The sequence below is a fragment of the Triticum urartu genome, chromosome 1A, assembly GCF_056163025.1.
Source record: "Triticum urartu cultivar PI428250 chromosome 1A, HENAU_Tu73, whole genome shotgun sequence".
NCBI lineage: Eukaryota > Viridiplantae > Streptophyta > Magnoliopsida > Poales > Poaceae > Triticum > Triticum urartu.
In genome coordinates this window covers 453,116,444-453,126,952 of record NC_141873.1, presented here as the reverse complement: position 1 = coordinate 453,126,952, position 10,509 = coordinate 453,116,444, and the positions used below count along the sequence as shown (strand labels likewise).

Below are 10,509 nucleotides of genomic sequence, written 5' to 3'. Positions count from 1 at the left end.
AGGACAACTCGAAATTTTTGCTCTTAGCTAGGTTACCTCTCTAGTGAGTGACTTATTATGAGCTAAAAACAAATAAATATGTAAATTTTAGGAGGGACATTTAGCTACCGAACATCAGGGATATGCATAGGAGTTATTACTCTAAAATTTCACCACAACATACAATGATCTAATAGTATAAATACCATTGGATTCAAGCTTCCAAATAACTGCATCTGAATCATTGGTGAACTAAATAGACCCAGCAATGTGAACCAAATCAAACCACATAAGAAGCAGCCAATTGTTTACACATCTCCTAAAGGTGATTTTAAGGTTAACACCATCTCATGCATCAGCAATGGTGATGTTTTTCTCAGGCCCAGATGCTCTTTCAACGCAGAGGTGCATACAAGGTGGAGTTAAATTGCACCCTAATCGTGTAAGAAGACTAAGTTGGTGGAGTTAATAGTTCACAGGATCGCCACATGCACCTCTATTTTGACATTTGTCACGTAAAACTAAAAGAAATTCAATTTAGCTATACATAAGTCGCCTGAAAAATTGATTTTAGGTCAGTTGATTTTTGGGCCTTTCATTTCTGCATCAAGATTCGTGCATCTTTTTTTCTACGTTAGCCTGTGTGGTGGCTTGGACTTTTCCGACTGACCATTAAGTCAGTCAATTCTTTAAAGGGCTGAAGCCCATTCCTGTGCGAATATAGCCTTCTTTTTCCTCCTTTGTTTTTTCTGTTTTGTGCTTTTATTTTCGTTTTTTTCTTTCCTTTATTAGTTTTTTTTATTTTATGGGCATTTTTTGGATGTTAAATGAGTGTAAATATATACATATAAATACTATATAATATGTGCCAAAATTTCAAAATTATATGATATTTTTTTTGCATATTACAAAAAGTGCAATTTCGGTGCAAATTTGTGTGCAAGTTTTTATTATTAAATTTTATTTCTTCTTAAAGGGAATACCTACACCACTAATTAATACCCCTTTTTATGAAAATTCATTATTTTGATATAGTTTTAGTCTTTATTTTATTTTCATTCTACTTTAAGGGTAATACTAATGCCACTAATTCATTCTTTCTTAGATTTGTTTTGCAAAAGTTACATTTTATATGCTATATTTTTAAAAGCGCATTTTTTGTGTGTGTTTGTGCAATTTTCTCACTGTTTGTTTTAGTTTTTCCCCCTCATTTTCTTTCTTCATAAATGGTAGCACAAATGTCACTAATTCATTACTTCTTAGTAAATATATTTTTTGTGAAATTCCCCTATTATATTGTTATTCTTGCATGTTATAAAAAATGCAACTTTTGTGTAAATTATGTGCCAATTTTATCACTATTTTCTTTTATTGTTTTCACTTCTCTTTCTTCTTAAAGGGTAGTACCAATGCCACTAATTCATTCCTTCTTGAAGACATTTGTGTGTGTGTAAGTATATATGCGAGTACTAAATAATATGTGTGTAAATTATAGTAGAAATGTGAATGTTGCACTACTATATGTTTACTTTGCATACTTCAGAAAGTGCAATTTCAGTGCAAAGTTGTTCTCAAGTTTTGAAAGATTTTTTCTTCTTCTTAAAGCGTCCAATTCTTTCTTAGAAAAGTTCATTATTTTGATTTTTTATTTTCTTTCTTCTAAAAGGGTAAAACCAATGCCACGAATTCATACTCCATAGAAAACTTCATTTAATTATTATCTTGTTTTAGTTTTAATTTCGTTTTTCCTTTATTTTAGTTTTCATTTTCTTTTATTTTGTAAAGGTAATAGCAATGTCACTAATCCATTACATTTTAGAAAACACTCTTTTTCACGGAAATCTCACTAGTATATGCTTATTTTCATCATAATAACACATTTTTGATATATACATATGCATATATGCATTGTATGCATGTATAAAACTAAATATACATGTATGAGATTGCAAATATAAAAAATAAATAACTCATTCCTTCTTACAAAAATTCTTTTTTGCATAAATTCCCCTCCTATATGCTTATTTTCGCATATCGTACAAATGTGCAATTTTTGTGTAAGTTGTCTGCAATTTTTTTCCGTTATTTTACGCATTAACTAATTCATTCTCCATTTGAAAACTCCATTTTTTTTGTTCATCAACGGGCCATTGTTTTTCATTGGGCCCAAGAAGTCTTGTGAGCTTCTGTTGTTTTTGTATGCAAAAAGACTTAAGTTGTGCTATAACACTGAAATTGACTGACCACAATTTTGGTTCACTCAATTGGTTAGAAATCGACTGACCCAATTCTTAAAATCAGGCGACTGACCCGTAGCTAGCCCCAAAGAAATTCTAGGTTGATGGGATGGGATGCACAATCACAAACAGAATTATACACTGTAGTATTTACTATCTAATTTCGATGCACACACGGAAGATGAAAACAATGCATAGGATTACTGTCGGTGAATACTATGCATAGTAATTGATCGGCTACTTGACGAGTACTCTCTCCGTTCACAAATATAAGATGTTCTAGCTTTCTTGCATGTATATGGACATGTTTTAGTCTATTTGTTTACTCATTTCAATTTACATGTAGTTTATATTGAAATATCTGAAACATTTTATAGCATACTTTATTTGTGAACGCAGCGAGTAAATTCATTGCATGCGATCACTGAATTTTGCTCTTGTTTCTACTATGTCTAGATATATTCATTTCTACGACAAATAATTCCGAACGGAGGGATTACGTACTAGCTATTTAATGGTTCAACCTCACGCACGCAATTGCGTGCAAAATGCATGTGGCCTGAACAAGAGAAGCCGGCACCGGGCCCTCGTCGTCTTACTCCAATTATTAAAGCGAACAAGATGATCCATATTAACAAGAGATACTCTATATATATCATGGTTGCCTTTTGCTGCATGATCTTCTTTCTCTTTCTTTTGCGACAAGATCTTGTCACGGGATACTCACTATACTAGCTAGATCCAAGGCCATTTGGACGTTGCAACGGTTGTGCACGCATGTGTTCTGTAACTAGTTAGCGCTTGCTAACCAGATTCCCCGTAATCACTATACCCTCACTCTACACGATCTTATACCAGCCCGCCGGCGGCGCCACCGTCGCCATTTTTGTGGACGGAGGACAGCTCGTACTCCTTCTCGTGGTCGCCGTCGTCTTCCGCCACCTCCAGCGGCTTCATGGTGTAGAAGTGGAAGCAGACGAGGTAGTAGCCAAGGTTGAGCACCATGAGGCAGGTGACGAGCCAGTAGTAGGCGTCCAGCCTGCCCCGGTTGATGTTGTCCTGGAGCCACTCGCCGCCGCCCCGCGTGGCGCTCTGCACCGCCGTCACCAGCACCGTGCCCATGTAGCTGCCGAGCGAGGCCGAGAGCCAGAAGAGCGCGGCGGCGGTGCTGCGCATGCTCTCCGGCGCCTGGTCGTACAGGAACTCCATGTGCCCCACCGACGAGAACCCGTCCGCCACGCCGTGGATGGCGTACTGCGGCACCAGCCAGAACACGCTCATCGGCACCACGGCGCCCGGGGCGTCCAGCAGCCCGTGGTCGGCCGCCGCGCCCCGGCGCTTGGCCTCGACCAGCGCCGCCGTGGCGACGCTGAGGATCGAGATGGCCAGCCCGACGGCCATGCGCTGGAAGTAGGTGATCCCGGCCGGCAGGCCCGTGAAGCGGCGCGCCAGGGGCACGAAGGCGCGGTCGTAGAGGCCCAGGGTGACGAGCATGGCGGTGGTGGTGAAGATGGACATGGTGGCCGGCGGGATCTGGAAGTGCTGGGTGACGTGGCGGTCCATGGTGCGCGCCTGCTGGATGGTGAAGCTGTTGTTGTGCGAGCCGGCGGTGACCAGCAGGATGCCGGCCGACCAGATGGGCAGCATGCGGACGATGGACTTGAGCTCCTCCACGCGGTGCACCGTCGACAGCCGCCACAGGTCCACCTTGCCGGCGCCGGCGTTGTCCCCCGGCGTCACGATCGCCGCCCGGTCGAAGAACCTGCACCAATTCACACGGCAACATGCATGCATCCATCAGATGAGCTCCGCTGGCGTACGTACGTACGTGCACACGTGCGCGTCTCCATCGACGCTACGTGGCACAAAACTGGTAAGAAGGAGGCGCGGTTTAAACTAAAGCAGTACGCGCTCTTGCTTTCTTTCTTTGTGCACTGATAATGTAACTGCCACCAAAAGCAGCCGACATGGCGAGCACAATCCGTGCACGCCGGCGCCGAGCCACACATGCACGATAAGCCAGCGATAACGAGACGGCACGGCACGGCGGAGGCACTTACGTGAGCTGGTTGGTGTGGAGGAGCCTGCCGTTGGTGGAGATGAGCGCGTCCAGCTCCTTGTCCTGGTACAGCATGCGGGGGTCCTCCGGCAGCGGGGCGCGCCGCTTCTTGTAGGCGGCGGCGACGACCTGCGCCAGCCGCGTGAACGGGCTGCCGCCCGGCTTGAGCCGGACGTAGAGCGGGTAGCCGACCACGAAGACCACGATGGAGACGAGCATGCCGATGGCCGGGATCCCGAACCCCCACCCCCACCCCACGTTCTCCTGGATGTACACCACCACCGTCAGCGCCAGCAGCACGGCGAACCCCATGGTGAAGAAGTAGAGGTTGAAGTACTGCCGCTTCTTCCCGGCCACCGCCTCCGTGTCCGTCCCACCGACGCCACGGCGCTCCTCCTCGTCCTGCTCCTGCTCCTGCGGGTCGAACTGGTCGGCGCCGAAGGCCACGACGCACGGCCGGATGCCGCCGGAGCCGAGGGACGTGAAGAGCAGCGAGACGTAGAGCACGGCGAGCTGCAGTCCGTTGGCGCGGCGGCACGGGGCCGCGGGAGGGGAGCAGGGCCCCGGCCGGAGCGACGGGAGCAGCGCGGAGACGACGAGGCCGAGCATGCCGAGCTGGTAGAAGACGGAGCCGGCGACGATGGTCCAGAAGCGGCCGGCGAAGGAGTCGGCGGCGAGCGCGCCGAGAATGGGCGTGAGGCTGGACGTGCCGCCGAAGTTGGTGAGCGTGTTGGACGCCTCCACCAGCGGCAGGTGCAGCTGCTGCGTCAGGTACGTGATGAGGTTGGCGCCGAACCCCGCCGTGGCGAACCTGTCGCACACCTCGTTCACTGCCGGCACAATTTTGGACCGACGTAGCAAAAGCGATGAGAAGAGAATCAAAAGCTCATGCATGTATTGAATTGAAGTACGTATGTCCAATTGTTCGTCTACTCCAGTTTTTGCCAACTTGCCATCGTTAAATTTTGTTTCAAGTGCGACAAACTGGCAGTGGAAATTGGTGCGGAATTGTCGTCAAGAAGCTCAACTGCCAGCAGAAAGGAGAAGCAAGAAACCAACTACTCCACTCTAGAACGAAACAAAGTTACTGGCCAAATATCCAAAGACGGAGAGGCGTACGTCTTCGTACTGTGAAGAAAATCATATAAAATGCAAGTCGTCACAAGCGCTCTAGTTGGTAATCTTCGCTGGACGCGACCTTGAGTTGCCGCCCAAATCGGGAACTTTACAAGGTAGGATGGACTCTACAATGCTCGCTTGTTTCCTCAGATTATATTCATTCAGGAAGGATGCATCTACCGACAGCAGATGCTAGTGCTAATGCAAGCGAGCAGCTCTCACTCACCTAGTATGAAGGGCATGGTCTTGAAGCCGCCCTGCTTCCTCTTCTTCCGGCCCCCGGCCCCGTCCCTGCCCGCCGGCGGCGTGGTCGCCATGGCAGCGGCGCTACGGACGGCTATGTGATGAACGCTCGAGCTGCTGCTTGCTGCAAACAATGGAGGCAGAGGATGCGACAGTGGCCTTCACATGCCCCTACATGTGATGTGGGGATGTAGCCACGTATATATAGGTGCGACGAGGGAGGGAGGGGCAGCAAAGCATCGCAGCGGCCGACCACCCAACCTGTCACTGTGCACTGTTGGCTCAGACCAATTAACCCAGCGTACGATCTGGGATTTTGCTGGATTTTTTGAGAAAAAAAAGAAAGGAATGCTGGCTGGCTGGCTAGGAAATGAAACGTGGTAGTGGTCTGGTCGTAGTGAGCATTATCCATTGTTAACGTATAACTTTATATAGCTAATCTCGCGTATTCCGTTTGCATACAGTTGTACATATACGCGTATAGGGTTTATTTCTTGGTCTCCAAGACTTGTAACTCTGCTATAAATATATGAGCCGATCGCCTCTTGAGAGGCGTCTTCCCTCAAACTGTTTCACATTTATATGGTATCAGCCCTACATCCTAAAACCTAGCTTCCGCCGCCACCAAAACCCTCAGCCGCCGCCGCCATCCTCCCTCCGCGCCGCTACAGCTCCTTCCTCCTCCCCAGGCCGCCGCCATGTCGACCTCTGCCTCCACTTCCTCTACACTCGGGGGCCTCCACCTCATCGACACTCGCGACGCAGACCGCCGGGGCCATGATCCCGTCCATCGCGTCGCCGGCGTCCCAGGCCGTCCATGTCGCCAGCGTCAAGACGCATGTCCCCGTCGTCCTCGACCTCCAGAAGTTCAACTACGCCAAGTGGCGTATGCTCATCACCGTCCTCCTCGGCAAGTACGACCTCACCGGCCACATCTCCGACCTCACGCCGCCGGATGCCCGCTCGGCGGACTGGCAGCGTCAGGACTTCGTCGTGCGCTCGTGGATCTACGGCTCCATCAGCGAGGACATCCTCGACACAATCATGGCCCAAGATCAGACCGCGTACGAGGCCTACACGCTGATCCGGAACCTCTTCCTCGACAATCAGCTCACCCGAGCCGTCTACCTCGAGGCGGAGTTCCGGGCCCTCGTCCAAGGCGACCTCACCATCACCGCCTACTGCCATCGCCTGAAGGCCCTCTCCGACGCGCTCGCGGACGTGGGGCAGCCCGTGACCGACCAAACCCTGGTCCTCACCTGTCTCCGGGGGCTCAACCCCCACTTCTCCGACATCACCACCCTCGTCACGATGCAGGTTCCGGCCCCCACCTTTCTGCAGACTCGCTCCATTCTTCTTCTCCGCGAGAACCATCTCGCCAACACCGCCCCGGGCGGCCCATGCCGTCCCAAGTCGCCCTCTACGGCAACACCACCGGCTCCTCCACCGGTGGCAATTCCGGCGGCAATGGCGGCCAAGGCGGCCGCTGGTCCAAGAAGAAGAAGAACGGCGGCGGGAGCGGCGCCAACTCCAACCATGCCTACCCTGCCGCCGCGCCCGGACCGTGGATCTGCTTCAACCCCTACACCGGGCAGACACAGCAGATGCAGCCCACCTGGCGCCCCTACGGCGCTCCGGCTGCTCCCGTCGGGGGCGCCGGCCTCCTCGGGCCAGCCCCGCGGTCCACCACCCCGGCACCGCCATCCCGTCAGTCCACCTGGGTGCCCCCTGGCCAGGTCGCTTACACGACCCAGCTGGCGCCCCTGCATGGCCAGGCATGGGGCACCAACCCGCCTCCACCCGCGGTGCCCTACCACCCTGCCGGCTCCGCCCCGGCTCCTGCATGGGACTGCTCCGCCCTCGTCGCCGCCCTCAACGCCACCGCTGGGCCCTCTGCCGCCGGCTCCTCCACGCTGGGTGCTTGGGTGATGGATTCCGGCGCCACCTCGCACATGGTCTCCGACCCCGGTATACTCTCCACTTCCTCCCATCCTCCTCCCTCTCTTCGAGTCACTGTCGGCAATGGTGTTCCCCTTCCTATCACCGCCACCGGCCACGTCACTCTCCACACACCTAGTCACACATTTTATCTCAACAATGTTCTCATTGTTCCAGATATTATCAAAAATCACCTTTCTACTCGTCAATTTACAATCGATAATTCTGTTTCTGTGGAGTATGACCCATGTGGTTTTTCTATTAAGGATCTGCACACTCGGCGCGAGATCATTCGCTGCAGTAGCCCCGGACCGCTCTACGAGTTCAACGCCAACACCAACCCCACCACCTCCCCGTTTGGACTCGTCGCCACCACCACCACATCGGAGCTATGGCATCGTCGCTTAGGACATCCCGGTCGTGACTCTATGTCACATTTATCTTCAACATTTGCTATTCCATGTAATAAAAGTACTCAAGTGTGTCATGCATGTCAACTTGGCAAGCACGTGCGTTTACCCTTTTCTAGATCATCAACAGTTTGTGTTGCTCCGTTCCAATTACTTCATTGCGATTTATGGACCTCACCTGTTGCTAGTAATTCTGGTTTCAAATATTACCTTGTCATTGTTGATGACTTCTCTCATTTTATGTGGACATTTCCCCTTCACCGGAAATCCGACACATGTGATATTCTCATCAACTTTGTTGCATACGCACGCACACAATTCAACCTCCCCGTCATATCCTTCCAGACCGATAATGGTACCGAGTTCGTTAACTCTACCTTCATCGAGTTCCTTGCACGCAACGGTATACACCTCCGCATGTCCTGCCCATACACCTCCCCTCAAAACGGCAAGGCCGAACGAGCACTTCGCACGCTCAACGACATTACTCGCACCTTGTCGTTCCAAGCTTATATGCCCCCTGCGTACTGGGCCGAGGCCCTTGCCGTCGCAACCTTCTTGCTCAACCGTCGTCCTAGCCAAGCCTTGGACTTCCGGATCCCGTATACCCTCCTCTATCAAAAACCCCCCTCCTTCTCCGACCTCCGTGTCTTCGGGTGCCTATGCTACCCTAACCAGTCCGCCACGGCACCTCATAAACTCGCCCCTCGCTCCACCGCATGCGTCTTTCTTGGGTACCCTGCATCGCATCGCGGCTATCGGTGTCTCGACCTAACGACACGCCGCATCATCATCTCGCGACATGTCATTTTTGACGAACACACCTTTCCTTTCGCCACCACTCGAACCACTCAGTCTCCGGACGATCTCAATTTTCTTCTCGACTTGGTCGCCACGCAGCCTGCTCCCGCGGTCGTCTTGCCTCCCGCAGGCCAGCCCAACATGGCGCCGGCCTCCTCGGCCCAGCCCGCCATGCATGGCTCGGGGCCTTCCACCCCGACGTCGATCGCCACAGCGCCCGCCTCACCCGCACCGCTCTCGTCTGCGTCACCACCCCCGTCCCCCTCTCCACCACCACCACCACCCCCTTCTCGCCGCTCTCGTGACAGCACCGCCTCCACCACCAACACTCACACCATGCTCACTCGCGCCAAGTGTGGTATTTTTCAGCCCATTAATAAACTTAATCTCTCGGCTGAACACTCCTCTCTCTCCTATTCCCAAAACATATCGCTCTGCTCTCCAGGATCCTCCTTGGCGTGCTGCCATGACTGGGGAGTACGATGCTATCCTTCAGAACCACGCTTGGACTCTTGTTCCTCGCCCGGTTGGTGCTAACATTGTTTCAGGAAAGTGGATCTTCAAGCACAAGTTTGGTGCTGACGGTGCTCTCGCTTGGTACAAGGCACGGTGGGTGGTCCGTGGATTCTCGCAGCAGCCTGGCATTGACTACGACGAGACCTTCAGTCCCGTCGTCAAGCCGGCCACGATCCGCGTTGTGCTCAGCATCGCCGTCTCACATGCTTGGCCGGTTCATCAGCTGGACGTCAAGAATGCCTTCCTCCATGGCGATCTCGATGAGGTGGTCCACTGTGAGCAGCCACCCGGCTTCATCGACCCTACACGTCCTCACCATGTCTGCCTGCTCCACAAGTCACTCTATGGACTCAAGCAGACGCCCCGCACGTGGTACCAGCGGTTCGCTCATCATGCTCATCGACTGGGCTTTGTGGCTTCTCAGAGCGATGTGTCTCTGTTCGTGCTCCGGCACGGCTCTGAGATGGCCTACCTGCTCCTCTACGTGGACGACATCATCCTCACCGCGTCCAGCGCCACGCTTCTCCAGCACATCACCGACCAGCTTCACCGGGAGTTCTCCATGACCGATCTCGGGGACCTGACTTACTTCCTCGGGATCTCGGTCTCTCGGTCTTCTTCCGGGATGCTTCTCTCGCAGCGGCAGTATGCCATCGATCTTCTTCAGCGCGCTGGCATGATGGACTGCAACCCGTGTATCACGCCCATTGACACCCGTTGCAAGCTCTCCGCCGACGAGGGTCCTCTCATCGCCGACGCCACGGAGTACCGGAGTTTTGCCGGGGCCCTTCAGTACCTGACGCTCACTCGCCCCGACATTGCACATGCTGTTCAGCAAGCGTGCCTCTACATGCATGCTCCCCGGGAACCTCATCTCAACCTCGTTAAGCGGATTCTTCGCTATGTTCGTGGCACCCTCGACCTCGGTCTATAGCTCCACTCCACACCGGCCGCCTCGCTCACTGCATACTCTGACGCAGATTGGGCCGGCTGCCCCGACACTCGACGATCTACCTCTGGCTACTGTGTCTACCTCGGTGATAACCTGGTGTCTTGGTCCTCCAAACGCCAGGCCACGGTGTCTCGCTCCAGTGCCGAGGCCGAGTATCGCGCCGTGGCCCATGTCGTGGCTGAGTGTTGCTGGCTTCGCCAACTTCTCCTCGAGCTTCATCGTCCTCTTCCATCCGCCACCGTTGTCTTCTGTGAT

The 10,509-nt window shown here is 52.2% G+C and overlaps 1 protein-coding gene across 1 annotated transcript; it reads right to left on the bottom strand.

The window, feature by feature from the left end:
• Positions 1-2,845: 2,845 nt before the first annotated feature.
• Positions 2,846-5,828, bottom strand: LOC147991667 (protein NRT1/ PTR FAMILY 3.1-like). Its single transcript, XM_087525008.1, has 3 exons — positions 5,621-5,828; positions 4,277-5,105; positions 2,846-3,978 (listed from the first exon to the last, which is right to left on the bottom strand). Exons 1-3 carry the CDS (start codon positions 5,709-5,711, stop codon positions 3,066-3,068), a joined length of 1,833 nt encoding a protein of 610 aa, XP_087381134.1. The 5' UTR covers positions 5,712-5,828; the 3' UTR covers positions 2,846-3,065.
• Between the last annotated feature and the right edge of the window lie 4,681 nt (positions 5,829-10,509).

Excerpts from the sequence above, each read along its gene's own strand:
- LOC147991667 (XM_087525008.1), bottom strand. The coding sequence starts at position 5,711 with ATGGCGACCACGCCGCCGGCGGGCAGGGACGGGGCCGGGGGCCGGAAG. Across the intron at positions 5,106-5,620 it reads GACCATGCCCTTCATACTAG|TGAACGAGGTGTGCGACAGG; the intron begins GTGAGTGAGAGC and ends TTGTGCCGGCAG. Across the intron at positions 3,979-4,276 it reads CTCCACACCAACCAGCTCAC|GTTCTTCGACCGGGCGGCGA; the intron begins GTAAGTGCCTCC and ends GAATTGGTGCAG.